At 35.3% G+C, this 20,842-nt stretch overlaps 3 protein-coding genes and 1 pseudogene across 5 annotated transcripts; 3 read left to right on the forward strand and 1 right to left on the reverse strand.

The window, feature by feature from the left end:
• Positions 1-3,225: 3,225 nt before the first annotated feature.
• Positions 3,226-4,626, reverse strand: LOC120114005 (annotated as a pseudogene).
• Positions 4,627-4,963: 337 nt separating this feature from the next.
• LOC120114039 (60S ribosomal protein L32-1-like) lies at positions 4,964-7,629 on the forward strand. Of its 3 annotated transcripts, XM_039135073.1 has the most exons (5): positions 5,765-5,911; positions 6,030-6,125; positions 7,058-7,239; positions 7,331-7,486; positions 7,527-7,629. In XM_039135073.1, the coding sequence occupies exons 2-4, from the start codon at positions 6,036-6,038 to the stop codon at positions 7,458-7,460; spliced, it is 402 nt and encodes a 133-aa protein (XP_038991004.1). In that variant the 5' UTR covers positions 5,765-5,911; positions 6,030-6,035; the 3' UTR covers positions 7,461-7,486; positions 7,527-7,629. The 3 variants fall into 3 exon arrangements, with proteins under 3 accessions (XP_038991005.1, XP_038991004.1, XP_038991003.1); XM_039135074.1 differs by lacking the exon at positions 5,765-5,911 and adding an exon at positions 4,964-4,968 and having other exon boundaries at positions 7,331-7,535; XM_039135072.1 differs by having other exon boundaries at positions 7,331-7,535.
• Positions 7,630-10,246: 2,617 nt separating this feature from the next.
• Positions 10,247-13,552, forward strand: LOC120114037. Its single transcript, XM_039135069.1, has 5 exons — positions 10,247-10,681; positions 10,799-11,248; positions 11,351-11,521; positions 11,678-12,869; positions 13,340-13,552. The coding sequence occupies exons 2-5, from the start codon at positions 11,227-11,229 to the stop codon at positions 13,521-13,523; spliced, it is 1,569 nt and encodes a 522-aa protein (XP_038991000.1). The 5' UTR covers positions 10,247-10,681; positions 10,799-11,226; the 3' UTR covers positions 13,524-13,552.
• Positions 13,553-18,841: 5,289 nt separating this feature from the next.
• On the forward strand, positions 18,842-20,754 carry LOC120114038 (probable WRKY transcription factor 31). The gene is made up of 5 exons (XM_039135070.1): positions 18,842-19,277; positions 19,364-19,465; positions 19,550-19,957; positions 20,061-20,174; positions 20,254-20,754. The coding sequence occupies exons 1-5, from the start codon at positions 18,867-18,869 to the stop codon at positions 20,752-20,754; spliced, it is 1,536 nt and encodes a 511-aa protein (XP_038991001.1). The 5' UTR covers positions 18,842-18,866.
• The last annotated feature ends 88 nt before the right edge of the window (positions 20,755-20,842 follow it).

Below are 20,842 nucleotides of genomic sequence, written 5' to 3' on the forward strand. Positions count from 1 at the left end.
CATGATATATGTATAATGAAAAAAATGAAGAACTAATAGGGGTTGGTTCAAGTGGTAAGTAATTTGATATCACTTAAGCAAGGTTTTGATTTCGAGTCCTTGTGTATGCAAAAAACTCTATTGGGAGACTCACCCACCAAAGTCATGTGTACAACATGAGTCGGTCTGAATTAGTTAAGGTGCTTCTAAATATTAAAAGAATATCACAAGATTAGATGAAAATAAAACAATAATTTTGGGATAGATATTCAAATCCATATCTTTCTAAAAAAACTATATAAATAGTCCTTTATATTTTCGTTTTGTACCTATTTTTGTCAACGATTTTAAAAAAAGAATGGTTTTGATCCATTATATTATTAATTCGTTCGATTTTAGTCCCTCAACCATTAACTCATTAACCTATTTAGTTATAATTTTACTTAATATATTTATTTTATGATTTAATAGTATTTGTAATTATTTGAACTTTAGTTTAATCTAAAACCTTTTGCTTTTATTTAAACATTGATTTTAATCTAAAATAAAAATATAGTCAATAAGTAATCCAACAAGCGGGTACAATAATTAGGTGTAACTAATTTTTTTTTGGAATGGTCTTAATTTGAATTTCAAATATGAAACTGTTATTTTATTTTAATTAGTAAATCAATCATCTGGTGATATATGTCATAACAATATACTAACACATATCATTAATAATTTCATTATGGGCGATCTAAATAAAAATAAAATATATTTTTAATGATCATTTTATAAGTTTTCGAAATAAAATAAACAATTGACAGTTGAATGATCAATTGTGTAGTTTACCACTCATAATGGAGCAAAGCCGAATCATGATATTTCATGCCATGGTATAGAAGATCAAATATATGTGTTCGGCCTTCTATAATTTACTTCCAGGATGCGGTCCAAAATGCCCAAACTATGGACCAACAATAAACAAAATGGAATATATATTTTTTTAAGAAACAAAATGGAATGTAATTTACTTCCAGGATGCGGTCCTTTGGGTTCGGCTTCTAAGAGAAAAATATAGAATGTTTGAGCTTTGTCCGAATCCTATCAACCGGGAGAACTGTTCTCTTTTTTGGCGCTTCTTATCTACGGTCTGGTTGGAATTTCGGAAGCATATTGCTTGGTCGATTGGAAATTGCAATCTCATTAAATTTTGGAATGCCCAAACCTGGGTCAATTATCCCAATTAGCTACTTCCACAGCAGCCATGTGGCCGAGTTAGTTGATGTTGATCTGGATTGGGATTGGAGTCGTTTACACGAGATTTTACTGCCTGAAACTATACCCCACTTCCTTAATATACAACCTCGAAGCCCCTCTCTTGGCAGCGACCACTGTTACTGGAAAGAAGATCCAAAACATATTTTCTCCATCAAAAGTGCACACATGGCCATCTCTAGCTCTCTATGGAACGACGCTGTTCCTTGCTGGCGGTTGATTTGGAAACTAAAAGTCGCAGGACGTATCCGAAGTTTTTTATGGTTAGCGTTTCGAGACAGCCCTTACAAACCACGATCGTAGTATGAGAGATCTCGGCCAAGATGCTTCATGCTCCTACTGTGGCGCAACCGATGAAACAATGTTACACATTCTGCGGGATTGTCGACTTGCTCGTGCTCTCTGGCAGAAACATACAAACTATTAGCATCATCCCATTTTCTTTGCTTTAACTTTGCAGGAATGGTTGCTGCTTAATCTGGATTGTGACAGCTTTTGGGAAGCGTCAAATGGGCCATGACATATTATTTTCTCCTCCATCATTTGGCAAATATGCAAGCGCCGAAACATCTTCATCTTTCAGGAAATCCCCTCCGAGGCTGCAATAATCCTCCAAGTCCGCATCATGTGGAGCAAGCTTTATATTTCTACATCTTCCACGGGCCTCTCCCCAACTTTTCCCGACTCCAAGCCTATACAATAGCAATCACCAGAAAGAAGGGACTTATTCCCTTAACACAGACGCCACAGTCTCTTCTGATAACAAAGGTACCGTTGGAGGCGTTTTTAGAGACCATCGTGGTGCTTTTATCTTCGCTTTCGATAAATCTCGTGGCTACTCTTCTGTTTTGGAAGCTATATTATGGGGCGTTCTCAAAGGTCTCAAAATTTTATGGCAATATGGTTCCGAGCGAGTCATTGTGCAAACCGACAATAGTGAAGTTCTTAACCTTCTTTCACCAACGTCTCCAAATAGTCCTTTTTTCCATATGAGAGCCATTGCTGGCCTATGGCAAAAAGCGTTGTATGTTGAGTTTTTGCAGATCATGCGGCGGATTACATGGCCAAACACATTACCAAAGAGGATGGATTCCTAGATATTTTCAACTTGATTCCTATTGACCTTCACCGTATTCTCCATAGAGATGTTCATAGTCCGTCTTATTTGCGGATTAGAAGCTGGTGTATTTACTTAGCCTTTTCCTTTTTCATTAGGAAAAAAGAAAGAATATTTGGAACTTGATTTGGAAAATGATGAGACCACACCATACAACAACAAATCTTTCATAGATAAAAGTCATGGTATTTTTTTAAACAGTTAAAAGTCATGGTAATTGAATTCGAATATAATTAATGTAATTATATAAATATGATATATTCAATCAATTATTATAATGTATAAACTCTGTTGAATTAAATGTAAAAAGAAATCCTCAATGTAAGAATCTGACATGGTATTAGATAGTGGCCAATAAAAATGAAGTGTGTGAGTCTTCGGTGAGTGATTGTGCAGTTTAGGAATTAGTATTTTATTATTTAAAGAAAATAAAATTTAAGATTTTGATTATTCAGAATGGATTAATCAAAATACGAAAATGGATAAATGCCTCTATAAAGTTTTATATTTAAACAAAAAATCTATAATACTCGTCGCGCGTGGATAATTAATTTAGTTTTTCAAATTATAGAAAGTAAAACCTTTTATAAAAATGTAATTAATTAAAAATAAAAAATATTATATTATAAAAAATATTTTTCTTAAAAATAATACATCTAAGACCTTAAATAATAAATTATCAAATCAAATTTATCTTAAAAAATATTTTTTATTTTCTCTAATATTACTTTTAAAGGGTTTTCAAATATATTTCGTCTTAAATTTATTTTTTATAACTTAAAACTTAATTAGAATAACAAAATAAAATTCATCAACTTAATTAATTTAAAAAAAATCAGTCGATTCAATCGAATACACATCCTATTAATTTAAAAAAATTCATCTTGTCTGCCTTGGCCATTATTGTATCCATCGTAAGGTTTCTTGAATTTCCCAGATCTTCTCTTCAAAACTACAGCCCAGGTAACGGCTTCCAACGCCAAGGAAATGGCGCCCAACGCGATAATCACGATCATATAAGCCGATTTCCATTTGTGGTCGGGCCTCAAGATATTGAAGCCCTTAAACACGTTGAGGATCCCGAGCACGAGTATTGCGTATCCGAAACTATGGTGGTAAATGTTCCAGTAGAATCGGTACTTGTGATCCTTCTTCGGTCTTAAAAACAACGCAAAAATCTGCCAAAAAAACAATTTATTCCAAATTTGTTATTGTAAAAATCTGAAATTTGATCGGATTCAAGAAATACCTGGACGGTAGCAAGAACGAAAAGGGCGATGCCGATATTTCTATGACCGGAATATGTGATCCTCGGAGGATTGGCTGCCGAGCTTAAGACCAGTTCCTCAGCCAGCAACTCCGATGGCGTAACCTGATATTTGACAGAAAATATGTAGATAAAACCAAGCTGGATCTGCAGATTCAAACGCTCTTATAAACCGAGCGATCATTGCTCCAAGTGGAAACAAAATTCCCCAGCTCACGGCATTTAGTATCCCATGAATCTGATATCAAAATGTTTTTTTTTCTTTTGGTGAAAAATGAATCACCGGAAATATAGTAATGTATTAAAAAAAGAGTGAAGGAAAAGCTCACGTTTTTGTTCTTAATCGTGGTGTCTCCTCTAAAGCTACCGCTAGCGTGTCCGTTTTTCAAGTCGAGGGTTCCTTTAGATTGCAAATTAGCGGCGGCGAATTCATGTTTTGCCAACATGCCATCGGCTCCGACTCCGGGACCGATTTGCCATACTTGAATAATCTTCCCGCCCGATGCTAAATCCGCTGGGATTTTGATTTTAGCGAAAATCACCAAGCTCCCGTCGCTTCTGCTCTCCGCCGTCTTATCCCAAATCTCGAATGACAAGTCTTTTGGTACGATCGAAGAATAAGAGCTGATGTCGAAGGTTCGGACGACAGCGAGGCTGGATGTGGAATTTTTGTAGGCGACTAGAGCTTGGGAACCGGCCATGCCGGTGGCTTTGGGGTTTATGGCCCATGCAACCCAGCCGCCGGGTTTGGAAGGGGCGGCGACGAAGGCGACGGAGAGAGTGGTGTTGGAAGAGTCGTACGAGAAGTGAAGGTAAGAGGAAAGAGAAGGTAGGTCGAGGCAGGTGGAGAAAACTTGGTTTTTGGTGAACTTCTGGCCTGAGCAAGTAAGGGAAACCGCCGGCGGAATCAGCAGAGCCAAGAAGGTGGAGCAAATAAAAGCCGTCGCCATCGCCGACGGAGCCATTTCAAAACAGAACATGAAATGAGATTGAGAAATAAACAAGAAATATGAAGAGCAACTTGTGTAGAAATAATGTTTATATAGTTTTGGGAGATGGTTTTTGGAGCAAAATGGAGTTATGAGATTGTAGGTAGGATGAATTTGCCGACGGTTCTTTCCTAACAAAATCAAGCAATAAACCAATGGCATCAACCCACCACGACAGGGTTTTAGTTGGGGAAAATTTCTAGATTTCTACTCAATTTTCATTGACATCATCTCAGCCTCAGATCCCAACAAAATTCCTCTTCCTCGGATCCATGTTATTTACTTTTTCTTCAACACTGTTAACTTTTATTACAACATTACACTCTATATTACATAGACAATTGTAGTTACCATCAGTTTTTTATAATTATTATATGTTAAATTTAATTAAAGATGATAAATAATTAAATTTTAAATTATTAATTTATTGAGTGACCTAAAAGGTTAATAGAAGTTTGATCTTTTTTTAAAATCCTGAATTTAAATCCGTGTCAGTGTGTGCATATGTTATCAATAATTAAGAAATATTATTAACATGTATTATCCTTATAATCGTCTTTTACTATTAAGCAAATCCTTTAATTGCAAACTAAAAATTTTATCATATAATTTAAATCCTACTATTTGCATATTATTTACGGAAAATGTATTATGATTTTTTTTTATTTTGAATAACATTGTTTGATTTTTTTTATTTTTAAGTAATTTTAAATTTTTGACTTTTAATTTATCAAATTTGAAAATTCAGTTTTTTATCATTTGTACTATTGATTAGGGTAAATTGTGTATGTAGTCCCTCAACTGTCATTTTGATTTTGTTTTAGTTATCTAACTATTTTTTCTCAAAATTATCACGAATGTTATATTTTAGTTTTATTTTGATCACTCACCGTAAAAATATTAATGACAATATTGATATGTTACCATAAAATAATATTGTCATCATTTAAAAAATATAAAAATGTCACGTCAATAATTCTGTTAATTTTTTAACAACGAATGACCAAACGTGACGTTAGGAATGATTTTAAAGAAAATTTTAGATAGCTAAAACATAATCAAAGTGATAATTGGGTGACTAAATACATAGTTAACCCTTGATAATACTTCATTACCAGCCACACGCCCCAGTAGTGGATAGATGATGGAGATGGACTTTGAAACGAGAACAATAAGCGCTACTCTGTAACTGAAACACTAGAACATTCCTCTTCCCCATATATAAACACAAATCCGCTTAAGTCTCTCTCTAGCTTCTTCATCCTAGGGTTTACACCACCAGCCGCATAACGGCAACAGGTAACAATTTTCATTCGATATATTACTTAATTTCTTATTTTGGAGTTTCATTTCTCGTTTGAATCTTCAAATGCTTTATCTTTACTTATTGGCTCTTGTTTGATTAATTGGTAACTAGGAAGAAATGGCGGTTCCTTTGCTGTCGAAGAAGATTGTGAAGAAGCGCGTTAAGAAGTTCAAGAGGCCTCAAAGTGACCGCAAGATCTCCGTCAAGGTTATAACAAAACCAAAATCTGCTCTCTCTTATCTTATAAGTTTTGCCTTCTAATTTTTTAGCTGTAATTTGGTTTTACTGTGATCTTAAAATCATAGCAGGTAGATCTCCCTGAAGTATTATTGTTGGCATAGTAGAATTTGCTTCGTAGGATGCTAGTGGACTCCTTGGTATTGTTTTCTGAATGCCTTGAGAGAATGATTTTGTTAAATAAATTTCTAGTTGATGGATAACAAGACTGCCACTGAACTTGCATTCTTTAGGTTTGCCTGTTTGCTGAATGGGTTTGAATTCATTAACTTTAAAGATGATTCAATGAGACAATCTTAGCAGAATTAGTATTATTTACAGCTAGATTGCCTTCATCAGGGTGGTTTAAGAGTATTGCAAACTTCTTTTTCTGTGTTTCTGCATTATCACTGACTCACGGTTCACTATCAAGATCATGAAGATTGGGTGTGGCATCTTTTGGTGTGCATAGGGCAATTGCCGAATCAATAGCTTGTTCTTAGTTTATTGGTTTTTTGTGGAATAATATTTGTATGGAAGCAATCCCTACCATTCTCTATTAATATTTGTCTTGGTTCACACCCCATGACCCTAGCCTTGATATTACTTTTTACTCAATACTATTTTTTTTCTTTCTAGTGTTAGATTCATGCAGGGTAGAGTTTCTGGATATGTGCATATGCAGCTGTTCAATTAGTCAGGAATGTATAATTGTGTATCGGAGCCCCTAGAATTTTTTCTGCTCTTTACTTTCAGTCTCTGTCCCATTTGGATGTCTGATGTTGTGTTTCTGCTAATATGTCATGTGGTCTTTATAGATGTTTATGACTATATTTTGATGCATCTTGGCCCCCTGATTTGTCATTAGGAAAAAAACACAAAATGCCTCTCAATGTTGTTAAAAGTTATATACATATTTGCAGACAAACTGGAGAAGGCCTAAGGGCATTGACTCCCGTGTTAGGAGAAAGTTCAAGGGATGCACTTTGATGCCCAACATTGGTTATGGCTCAGACAAGAAGACTCGTCACTATCTTCCCAATGGGTTTAAGAAATTTGTTGTGCACAATGTCGAAGAGCTGGAGCTTCTCATGATGCACAACAGGTATAATACTATAATACATGGTGTTCAACCCTTTTCAGATTTTGTTGGTGAGCATTTTCTAGCGTTTTGCTGATTGTTGCTGCATTCTCAGGACATACTGTGCTGAGACAGCCCATGATATCTCAACGAAGAAGAGGAAGGAAATTGTCGAACGAGCAGCTCAGTTGAATGTTGTTGTTACCAACAAATTGGCTAGGTTGCGCAGCCAGGAGGACGAGTGAAGGTGGGTTCATGAATGTTGATTTTGCTTCTTTAATATAAATATTTTGTTGTTTAGGAAAGACGCACTTTTAGTCTGATGTTTAGTAGGACATTGTCTTGTTTTGTTATTCTTGAATACAAACCACTTTTATAATTTAAAGTATGGTGGATGTTTTGAGGGATTTATTCATGAAAACACTTGATTGATCGTTCGTCACTCTCAAAGTCAAATTACGGACAATTGCTAGCCACACCTTTTAGTAAAAACCATAGTTTTAAGGGGAAAAATACAATAATGGTCATATAAATTTTTTATAGTATTAGATATTCATGTTTCAAATTTATCCGTTTTGAAAAAGGAAAGCATTTCCATTGCTTTCGAAACGTCGGCCACGAGTAGATTCCCATAAGAATCCATGTTGATAAGAGCGGTAGACTTGGCGATGGTCTCCAACACAGATTAAAGACAGAATCACAAAATTAGCATAGACTTGGACCAATAGAAAGTAGTACAAGGAATGATAGTAGAAAGCAATAATTATCGAAAGAGTCCCATGAAGAAAAATAGATAACAAAGAACATAAAGAACTTCACTCAACATATGTGAGCACACATAAAAAAGCAGGCATTAAATACAACAATTAGCCGCATAATTACCATAAATACCAGCACAAAACACGGGTCTAATTTCCCCCCTAAAATTAATCCATAACAGAACCGACATTTAAAAATGTAATTAAGTAAAAAGATAACGCCTTTTGGGGCTAATTACACATTGGCAGAATATCACGTGCATAAACTACTCCGGAAAAAAACAAATTGATTTCAGATCCGGCCAAATTGTGTTGTTTACTACTATGGTGTAATTTTGGGCTTGGGAAATTGTTGAAATCCAAGATAAATCAAGTGAAAAAAGCTAAACAAATGAGATCTAACCCAGATCTGGAAATACCTTCAGGGATTGTGAGAAGCGGCTGAGAAGAGCAGTCACAAAGGCAAGGTGGGCAAGTGTTGGAGGTGCGGCTGACGGCAGCTAAGCCTTCCATGAGGTGCCAGTACAGTGGTGGACCAACAATGTAGCCGAACAAACATAAGCCCAATAAACCCAACCCCACCTTCACCGCCGCCGCCTGGTTTACCGCCATCTCTTTTTATCGGTCACTAATTTTGGGTTCACAGGGAAATCGAAATGGAGATAGATTTTGCCAAAATCTTACAGATTCGAAGACCAATTTAAGGTAAAATTCGGCAAATGTCAAATCTTCTTTGACTTGTTAGTTGTTTTCCAATTGAAATGGCTTTGACGGTCGTTATTTATTTTACAATCATTTAACAGAGCGACAAAACGCGTAGGATCATGGCGGCATGGCATGGGCCAAGGCGTGTACGGTGTATGAGGGGAGACATTGATAAGAGTAAACTACAGGTTTAGTACCCGAACTATCACTTTTATTCTGTTTTGGTCACCCAACTACTTTTATTTCTAAATCATTCCTAATGTTAAATTTGGTTTCATTTTAATCACCTACTGATAAAAATTAACGGTGATGTTGATGTGTCACCTTAAAATTATACCACATAATCGTTGATTTTTTTAAAATGCCACGTCAGTAATTTTGTTAATTTTTTAACAGCAGATGATCAAAATGAAACTAAAATAATATTGAGTATGATTTTAAAATAAAAACAATTAAGTGACCATAACAAAATAAAAGTGATAATTGGAATATTAAATGTGTAATGGATGTCCCTTGTTCCCATATGTAATGGAGTAAGGAGAGGTAAGATAGTAGGCTGCCCCCAACACCAAGTTGAGAGCAACTTCTGTAGAAGACCTCCGAATTATTAAATGTGTAGCTTACCTTAAAATAAAATATATAGGCATTATATAACAAAAACCGTCTGAACTTAAAGAATTAATCTTAAAGTAGTACCTAAATTTTCTTTTGGCCACTTTAACTCATAAATTTGACAGTCATTCTTAAAGTGATATCTATAATTAAAGTTAATTATTTTTACCTAATATACAAATTGATACTTGGATTTAATGAAATTCTCACATTAGTACCTGATGTTGATATGGTATTTTAACAACCAATCAGATTGTCATATGCGACATTTAAGGACATATTCATTTTCAACTGTCGATATTAAATCAACAACATAATTAGTTGTCGAAATACCAATTTAATACAAGTTCCGATTTAAGGGTTCTTTACAATTTTAGATATCTGATAAAAGAAATGTCCAAATATTCCAATTTGGAAAGTTCATGTACCAATTTATTTAATAAACCTTTATTGTTTAAAATGGTTAACATAACAAAATAAGGATGATTGGCAAGTCAAAGTACTAAAGTGATCTTAAAAAATGTATAGGTACCACTTTGAGTACAATTGTTAAGTTTAGGTGTCGAAGTTATTAAAAAATTAAATGTAGTTTATTATTTTTATTTTAAAATCAATATTAATATTATATTTTAGTTTCGTTTTGATCATATGCCGTTAAAAACTAGATAAAAATTTATCATTCTATATTCTGATATTTTTCGATAGTATTATGATAAAACTACTTTAGAAATATGTTATTTATCTTCTTTAAAGAATACTCATCACCGTTCAAATTTTTAAAAAAATACCTAAAATCTCTCAAATACGAAAAAATATTCCTCCTCAAAATATTGAAATATTTGATATGATCAGATCCAACTAGAACACGGGCCGACACTTAAAAGACCCAATTAAATAAAAAGCAACTCGAAGACCCAGAAGGAGAGCCAATTATGAAACGACACCGTCCCGATACGAACCGAATCTCCAGCACCCTCGGTTTGTCATTCATCTGCTCGCCATTGGAATGATAAAGCGATGCCGATGAGATCAGATATGACACAGACGAGAACTACAAGAAGATCGTAAAATCAGAAGAAGAAAAAATGGCGGTTGAAATCCCTAAGAATTTAATTGCCGAACTCCAGATTACACTTCGCAAGCAAGCCAACGTCCCTTCCTACGATCCGAACGACCCGTCGCTTCCAGCTCCACCTTCATTCTTTCACTCCACCGCCAACTCTCCCCGCCTCTGCTGCCACCACTGCAAAGCTCATCTCCTCCGGGTCTCTCAATCCCTCCTTTGCATTTTCTGCGGCAAATGCCCGACTGAAACGCCGCCCCCACCCATCAAATTTCAGTCCACTTCAGGGTACCGATGGTTCCTTCACTCCCTTAACTTAGATGGATCTGTAAGTCACTTTTTATTGTTAATTTATTTGTTTATGTTTTTATTTTATCATAAAAGAATGAGGGGTTTTAGTTGTTGTTTGGAAATTTATTAATTAAATAAAATCTGGGTGGTGTAGGAAATTGTGGGAGAGTCTTTAGACGGGAATGGAAAGCGGAAAGAACGTAGAGATGGGTCTGCTTTATCTGATATTTTAGGTTTAGAAATAAGGTGGAATGATGCCGAGCTAGAGGGATTTGATTATGGTTTAAAAAAGAGTAATCTGTTAAATTTGGCTGGAATTGATGATGATTTTTAGCTGAAAGAGAAGAAGGTTCTGCTCCAGGACCCTCTGTAGAGACATTGGCGGTAAAAAAAGGGATCCATTCTACCGGAACTAATGAGCTTGAATCTCGTGAAACCCTTAGTTCATTTGGGAATTTCCAGGGCTCTGTCTCTGGTTGGCAGGCTGACTTTCAGTCTGCCGATTCTAGAGTTGGTCATGGTGCTATTAGTTACTCATTGTTTGATCCTTTTGCGAGTTCCTCAAAAGATATTTCTTCCAACATGGACACAGTATTCGGACAAGGTACAAGCTTATTTGATGGAAAAGAATATTGCAATCAAACTTCTTTAGAATCCAAAACAACCAACTGGTTTCAAGGTGATTAGAAAAGGAATTCCATTTCAGGTGATCAAGCACAAATCAGTGCCAGCAATACCCCTGTTGAGAGAACTGACGATGTTGGTGATGATTCCTTTGATGACTGGAATGACTTTAAGGGTTTCACCATTGCACAAGATGTTGCTCAGAGTTATTCAGACCAGACTGCTGGTGGTTTGAAGTCAATGTATGAAAAAGGTGGTGATTCTTTTTCTCGATTGGGGGCTGGCTCTGAATCTACTATTTTTGAAACTCACCGTGATCATTTTACACTACCAATCTTTTGATCATTTTGCTGGTGGTTTGAAGTCAATGTATGAAAAAGGGTATCCAAATCTTTTGATCATTTTGCAGGTTCTTCTGCCGATCTTTCTACTCACATGGATGGTGTCTTTGGAACAGGAGACTTCTTTCAGGGAGCAGCAGTAGATAATACAACTTCATCCTACACTACCAATTGGTTTCAGGATGATCTATGGAGTAATTCCACCTCAAAGATGGTTCATCCTGCTGAGCAATCGGATGAGAATGTGGGTGAGAAAGATGATGGGAATTTGGTAAATACAAATAGTTCTTCTGCGAGTATAAACAAAATTCAAGATGATCAATGGCCATTAATTGGAAACAAAGCAGCTGATGGTGGAACCAACAACAAAGTTGATGATTCATTTGCAGCTTGGAATGATTTTAAAAGCTCAGGTTTCCTGAATTCTTCAGTTAGTTCTTCGAAAGAACATGCTATCCATACTACTACTGAAGTAAAGAGTAGAGACCTTTTTTCTGGATGGAACCCTGACTTCCAATCTGCTAATTCTAAAAATAATCACGTGGGATCCAAATCAACTGATCCTTTTGTGCGTTCCTCATTTGATCTTTCTGATCGCATTGATACTGTCTTTGCATCAGGAAAAGATATATTTGATGGGAAAACAAAAGATAGCTCCAATGCGTCTGATGTGAACAGCTGGTTTCTGGATGATCTATGGTCTAATTCTACCTCAAAGTTAACTCATCAGGCTGAAAACTTGGATGAAACTGGTAGCATCATGGATTCTGAAACAGCTAGTAGTGTGCATAATCCTCCCTCCATGGACGTTGATTGGTTTCCCGATGATCAATGGTTAACAGGTAACCAGAAGGCATCTGATATAAAATCTATTGATGAATCAGATAATTCATTTGGTGATTGGTTCGACTTCAAAAGCTCAACTACTAAGCAAGATTCTCTTAGTAATTCTTCGAAACAAGCTGTTAGAACTGATAATCAGACCATTGATGATAATAACGTCTTGTCTGCTGCCTGGAATGATTTTGCTAGCTCAACTAGTGTGAAAGATGCCTTAAGTATGTCTGTGAAACAAAATGTCCATCAAGAAAAGCCTTCCGTTGAAACTTCAGGAGTACAGTTGTTCAGTACGGATAACAATTCAAGCAATAACAAGTTTGGTGGTTTATCTCAACGTGATTTCTTTTCAGGGGCATTCAGCAATCAGAATGGCTCAACTGACGCTAATATTTTCTGGCCTGAAGCTCTTCTTTCAGACAGGTGTGGACGCTTATTCTGTCATTTTACTTCCAACAAAACTGAAATTTTAATATACACACACACACATATATTGCAATTTGGTTCTAGCATATTCGACATCATTATGGTAATCAGTACAGTGTTAAGTTTTTACTCAATTATTTTATTTGTTATTGAGAATACTTGAGGGTATATTTTGGGAAAGAACTAATTATAGACAAAACAGGTAGAGCTCCAGAGAGGAACTAGAATGATTCTTTTCACAAAGCCTAACTAGAAATAGACCTAATTTTTCACAGCTTTTTTATTAATGCCCGTCTTTTCTTAAGTTTCAATTTTCCATATTTTTGTCCGATACATATTTAGACAAAGGTACAGGGTCATGATTCTCCCGTGTAAAGCACAATGTTGTTTCTGATGCTTGTCTTGTGGGTGCACTCGAGAGAGAATCTGAGGAGAAATTTCTCATATTTGCTTTCCACATGTTTCAGGATGGCTGATGCGAATGTAAGAGGCAGTAATGAAGCTGAAGTTGCAAAAGATGTTGGTCTCTCTAATGCAACAACACGTTCAAAAAGTGATGAAATAGAGAAATTTATGTCACAAATGAATGATCTATCATTTATATTAGAAAGTAATCTCTCAATACCTGCAAAAGTAGATGAATATAATTAACATTCTAATGGCCGGGAGCCATTTTAACCCCTCTTCGAGTTTTTATTATATTATTGGTTCTTGCTCTGGTTTGCTCCACATTTTTGAATTATCTCCTATATCCTATTCTGGACGTTTGTCTTCTTCCTTAAATATTTAGTTGGATATAGAGGTGAGTAAAATTTGACTTGTTTTCTTTTTAATTTTGAATTATTTGATTTGAGTTGTGATTAGAATTCATGGATTGGATTTCGCGTTCGAATTGAGTTTATTTAAGTTTGAATAATCTAATTTGATTGTTTTGTTTCTTCGATTATTCCTTCGTTGCAAGTTTGTTCGTTGATTAAATTTGAACTACATGTCTCATTATTATCATAGAATATGTCAGCGGTAAAAATCCTGAGTTAGGCCTAAATTTAACTTGGGCTCAAACAAAGGTTATTCACCAAAACATGGCCCAGTTTTAGCCCAAACCCAATCTGAGCATCCCAAACTCAAACCTAACTTGGGGCCCAAATCTTGACCGGAAACCTTTCTACCGAACAGGACTCTAATTTAATCCACAACATAAATTTGACTGGAAAATCCATCTCGATCATCACTCCCACGGTAGAGACACTTTCCATCAATCTCCTATTCGTCATCTTCTCTCAAAAACAGTTGTACCAAATTTGAAACACTCCAACAATCGCCTTTATCTTCCATCAAACGTCGTGCCTTGATTTCCATTATCTCTAATCTGATCTCATCGTTAAAACATCAGCAATCTCCCCTTATTTAAAACCCGACATGACATCCAAAACCTTAAAATAGCCAATCAAAACCCTTACATTCCCCATATCAAAGAAACCCTAAAATGGATCAGTAGACCCTAAAAGATTGTCTAAAATAACCCATAAACAGAACTGTCAAAAATTGAGAATGCAAAAAAAAAAAAAAAAAACCGACGAAATAAACTCAAAACAACCTTACCTTTCATCCGCAACTATTGTCGACAATCAGATTCATTTTTCAGATCTGATCTGAGAGGCAGAATGCATTAAAACAATATATATATATATATATATGAAAACCAGGAAGATCTGATGATGAATGAGCGAGATAGAAGAAAAAAGAATTCGAAACAATTCAACAATAAATCTACGAGTTTTGATTTTTTTTTAGGTGAATTGAACGTCGAAAATGTGCTCAAGGTCCCGAAAGCTAGTTTTTTTTTTTAGTCAAATGAATGCCGGAGGAGACAACTAATCGACGATGATCGATAATGTGTAAATGTAGGAGTGACAGATATATAATGTGTAATTGAATCCGATGATGACAAATGACTAAATCTCTTGTACCCTCGGTTTATATAGGAGTATCGATGCCCAAATATAATTATCAATACCATGAATTAATATGGATTAACTTAATGTTTCAAACCTCATTTTAGCATCAATATCCACATATGAGTATCGATATCATTATAATAGTATTAATACTCATTTAGGAGTATCTATATCATGCTTATTTTTCAAGAATTTCCAATGTCAAGTTGGTGTTGATATATAAGGGTGGTATCAATACCTATGTGTCTTCATTGATAAAAATAAATGATTTTCTTTAACTTTAAATTATTCATTTTGGTAATTATACTCATTTTAGTTCCTTGAACGTGAAGACCATGATAATATCAATTGAGGTATTAGTTTCTAAAACACACTAGTTTCTGTTATTTAGAAGATCGATATCAATACTCAAAAAAGATTTTCGATACTTACAAACCTATGTCTTTGAATTGTTAGTACATTAATGATTAATCTATACGGTTAATTGTTCGTGGGTATGATGCTGAGTGAAGCTAGGTTGTGATGAGGGTCGGCTGAGATAGAGAAATTAAAGGGTTTTGTCACACTTTGATTTAGAGGTTAAATTTTTTTTAATTTTAAAAGTGGGACTAAATTGGTATCTTTGTAAAATTTTGGTGCTTGGTTGTAAGTCTACAAATTTTGTAGCACTTATTCTATAACTAATCTAAGGGTTTGTGTATTTGAATACCCATTACTTTTCTTTTCCTTTCCCCCCTTTTCTCACGTTTAACGGCCACCAACTGCACCCATTTTCTATTTTTCCTATCGTCGATTTTATGTTGTTTCATCAATGTTTAGGCCGTTACGAGTCTCACTGTCGGCGTCACTTGACTCGTCTCTTCATTACAATTCGTATGATGCCCTCGAATCCTCCATCGCCATCGTCGTTAACGATCGAGAATGAGGTATTGTTTTGAGTTTTGTGAAAAATCCCATTTTCGTTGTCCTCCACCTCAAACTAGCCTCGATAAGGGACTCCCTATACTTTAAAACGTAAATCTATAAATTTTGATATGAATCCGAACATCAGAGGACGGTCCACACGCCGTCGTCGCTCGTTTGAAATTGTTTTCCTACAAAGTAGCCAAACTGGTTTAAAGGTTTGAACCACTCTGACTGAACTGGTCCTTAATCGATTTGACCGAACCGGTCTTGAACCGTTAACCGGACTGAACTCGAACCCGAACTACTAACATGTCGGCTTTGACCAACTTTTACCATTGACTTTTTCTATTAACCTTTGCTCTTATGTTTTACGATGTCTTTGAATCTGTTTTGCGGTCCTTTTTATTAAATTCATACCCAAAAGTCTCGTTTTCATCTTTCTTTGCTTAATGTTACATTTATGTTAAGTAAATTCTGAAATTTATATTCTTACTCTATGATATTATGTTATGAAGGTGATCAAAAGTCTTCCCATTGCTCTCCAATAGATCCAGAGTACCTCCGCACAACTCAGCTCGATTTCTCACATTCGTCTTGAGATAAACTGGAGTGTTGTTAAATGAATTACTAGTTGTTTTCGTTTAAGTATGTATTATTTTAGTACTCATATAGTTCTATATTATTATAATTTTAGGTTTACATTATTTAGGAGCTAGTACTATCGACCATGGAAAACGTAGGGCTTAGTTAGTATCAATTAGATGATCTAGATGTGTTCCTTGACCTGTACTGTATGTTTGATTTTTCATGCCATGAGCTATTTTTTCTAATTATTTATATATATTGCACTAGCATATCTTTTTTTTATTATTAATGATCTATTATGCATGATATGCTATTTGGAATAAATTTTTGTATTGAGAGTTGTGATTATTTACGGAAATCTCAGATTCTTCTTCGGAGGATAACGTCTTCATCTTGATTTCAATTTCTTTTGTTTAGGTTACACTTCAGAGGATAACGTCCTCTTCCTAATTTCTGTTTTTTGTTTAGGTTACTCTTCAGAGAGTAAAGTCCCTATCCTGTTAGTCCGGAGCGAAAGGTAAGGTTATCAATATATGTTGTGATATTTTGATGGTAAAATATCTAATTTTTATGTTGTTTATTATATCATGTTTGAATTATCTACATTATAATATTATTAATTGTTTGTACTTAGAGGACACATTGAGCTTTATAGCTCATTCTGTTTGTCTTTTATTTTCATATTATCTAGGTGTATGATAAGTTTGACTATCAGAGGTGTAGTCTCAATTTTATATTGTATGAGATTAAATATTTATTTTTAAACTCCTTATAATGGTGGCATGTGTTTATTTTTGATATTATATTTTATAAATATTTTAAAAAACGGGTTATCAACTTTCGTTGTTCACTTCTCTTACCATGATTTGATTGTAACTTTCAGACCTAGTATAAGGGATTATACCTTCAGTAACCCCTCATAATTTCTAATGACTACAATATATAGCTCAATTAAATGAATCACGTTTCAGTTCCAACCCTTTTCACTTTCTGCGTATGTAATAAACTTTTATTACTTTTCCTTTTGGTTTTCCTTTTAAACCCGAGTTGTCTTTTAGATCAAGTTTTCTACGTTTTCTTCCCCATAATCTTTTACGTTTTTTATCTGTTTCCTGCATCTAAGTAAAAATTAATCTGATTAAGTTAAATAAGATATTAGTAGTAGTAATATTTTTTTTAAAAATAAAATCAAGATTATTACATTGAAATTTTAAATTTTAAATTTTAAATTTTGAATAAATCAGAACAATTTTGTACGAATTGATCTTTTAATTTTTAATCCTATCATTTAAAATCAAATGAATTTCCTAATAAATCTGAAATTTTAAATTTTACCTTAGCTTTATAATTAAAACTATTTAATAAAAAAAATAAAATTTTGCATTACAATTAAATGAATAATGAGGTAACAAATAGTAAATATACATTTCCATAATATGTTGGGTGAGTGGAGAGGAGGACCAAAGTCCAAAAAGGGCCCCTATTTTTGACTTACGCTTCAAATAATGCGGCCAAGTCATTTCATTATTTCTCCCTTTGTTTCAACTTGTAATGGGATGCAGCCATTATGCTTAATAGTTACGTCTTCTAGATTTTTACAACATTTTAATTAGAGGAAATCAATTTGAAAAAACAATATCGATGTATATATTTTAAACTTTTCAAATAAATCCATTTTTTCTTGAACATTAATTAAAAAACATGAGCATTAATCTTGAGAGAGAGCAACTGGGGATGAACGCAATGAATTCGGTTCTCCATTCCATTTCTCTTCTCAATATGAAAAGGAAACAAGGCAAGGCTGCTGAGTCAATCCGTTAGCACCGGTCCAACCGAATCCTACTAGTAAAGTCAAAATTCAACAAGTATCCTAACAAGTGGGGCCCTGTTCAAACGCTCATCCAGCATCTTTGAGTTGACTCGGATACCTTTTTGTCCACTCATACATCATGTGGGCTCCACCTGTTTGCCATCTGTCTCCTTTGACCAGATTTGGTAGTAAGTGATTTTGCCGAACCGCAAAGTTACTTCCCATGCTGAAAAACATGATAGAAAGAGAGCCAAATGCAAATATAAGCATGCCATATTTATTATACTATAAATGAAAATGGTGTTCACATGAAAGTACATAAATGTATATCAAAATATATAAAAAAGTATTCAATTCATAATATTTATCTCAGATAAATTTCTGAATTTTGATTTGTTTTTCAGTTTATATATTAAAAATCTTAATTATGTGAATAAACTTTTAGTTTTATTTTTATAATATGAATAAAATGGATAAGATTTTTAAAACTGACTAACCAGGTGGAATTAATTTATTTTTTAAGATCCGTCCAATGAGCTTAAATTTTAATTTATTTTTTTAAAAGTTCAGAATAAATAATCATATAGCAAAAAAGAAAAAGAAAAGACTAATGTTTAATGCTTAACAAATTACTACTACTGTTTGGTCTTCTTCTATAGTCTCAACGCTCTTTTAATTGCCGAGTCGTTTGCTCCGTTCAAAGACTCTCTTTCTTCTTCTTCTTCTTCTTCATCAATGGCGAAAGCCAGTGGACTCTCCATTGATTTGGATCCTGTCACTTTCTCTCTTCACAAACCAATTGTCCTCAATTCTTTCCCCGAAGATACCACTAAAGACAACACCAACATCGTTATCATCAACAAATCTGACGACCAAATCATGTTTCCTACTACTCCCTGTATCATGAACCATCATGTTACAGTAGCAACCATGTCTCCTCCATTCGCCGTTGATCACTTCCCCGTTAAACTAAACCGTTCTTTGTTACCTTCTGATGATAATAAATGGAGGGTCGTTGCCGAAAGGGATTTTTTCGCTGAAAACAATCATCGTAAACTTATCGTCGATGATGCCGATTCTGTGCATACCTCCGATGCCGACATTAAAGGCTCCACCGATCGAACTGACCTCGAGCTTAATATCGACGTTGGTTAATTATGCTCCCTTCGTTTCTTTTAAAAAGTTTTGTTTCCGATGGATAGAATTGATGAATCTTGTTTCTTGATTTTCAGATTGGTTTGAATCTGTTAACTACGAACACCAGTAGAGTTCCATCCACAGTGGAATATAACGGGATATCTCCCGCCATGGAAGATAAAAAAGCTAGTGTTGAGGTGATTATTTGATCTTTTTATGTGATTCTGGAGGTGCCAAAACATGTTGCATAATACTGTGCGATTGCTTCTTGTTTTTTTCAGGTAGCTGCTTTACAAGTTAAGTTGGAACGAATGAAAGCTGAGAATCAACGGTTAAGGGAGATGTTGATTCAGGTAACTAAGAACTACAACACGATGAAAATTCATATGGGTTCCATGATGCAGCACCATGGTGGAAAAGCTGAAAAAATTGACGAAGACCGAATGATTGAGGAAAAAGTAGAACAAAGGAAACGTAAAGGAAGACAAATAGTGCCGAGACGGTTCATGGATCTTGGTCTAGCTGCTGCCGATTCCGATCAGCCGTCGTCTTCTTCATCGGAAGGCAAGAGCCACCATGAGGATAGTTTGGATGCTGTTAATAAGGTTCTCAGGTTCAACGTTGATCAAACTGAGGCCATCATGAAGAACGCTCGAGTTTCGGTTGGAGCTAGATCAGAGTCTCCCATGGTATGTAACTCGATTGAAAATATTCTTTTTTTTTTTTTACCTTTGAGTTTAAATTAGAGTTCGTTGTTAATTTGGGTTATTGTTATTATTTTGTCTTGAAAAGATTACAGATGGATGTCAATGGAGGAAGTACGGACAGAAAATGGCCAAGGGAAGTCCATGTCCTCGAGCGTATTATCGATGTACAATGGCTACTGGTTGCCCTGTCAGAAAACAGGTACCAAATCAGAGATCGAAAATGAATGAAAAAATCTGTGGAGATTTAACTTGATTGCCGTTGAATATTAATGTTGCAGGTACAAAGATGTGCAGAAGATCGAACAATGCTCATCACCACATATGAAGGCAATCACAACCACTTTTTGCCTCCGACGGCAATGGAGATGGCATCTACGACATCATCGGCGGCACGAATGCTGCTATCGGGTTCAATGTCCAGTACAGATGGACTAATGAACTCGAACACAACAACTCTCCTGCGTTGTTCCTCCAGCATGGGTACTATATCAGCTTCACCTCCATTCCCCACTGTTACCCTGGACCTTACACAGGCCCCAAGTCCTTCACAGTTCTCAGGCCAAGTCCATGTCCCATTTCCGATCACCCCACTACCACACAACCTCAATTCCCCGTCCACGGCGGCTGCGGCATTGTTGCAACAGGGCAAAGAAAATTCACTGGCCTACACCGTAAATGCGGCCACCGCTGCCATTGCAACGGATACGAACTTCACGGCAGCTCTAGCCGCCGCTATCACCACTATCATTGGGAGTTCTCAATCTCAGCCCAACAATTGACCTATTAATAATGGTATGAACCTCACCAAAAGCTGTGGCAATGTCATTGCCACTAATGCTACCAACAGCGTCGACAACGATGAAATGA

The sequence above is a fragment of the Hibiscus syriacus genome, unplaced genomic scaffold (genome assembly GCF_006381635.1).
Source record: "Hibiscus syriacus cultivar Baekdansim isolate YM2019G1 unplaced genomic scaffold, ASM638163v2 tig00110216_pilon, whole genome shotgun sequence".
Taxonomy (NCBI): domain Eukaryota; kingdom Viridiplantae; phylum Streptophyta; class Magnoliopsida; order Malvales; family Malvaceae; genus Hibiscus; species Hibiscus syriacus.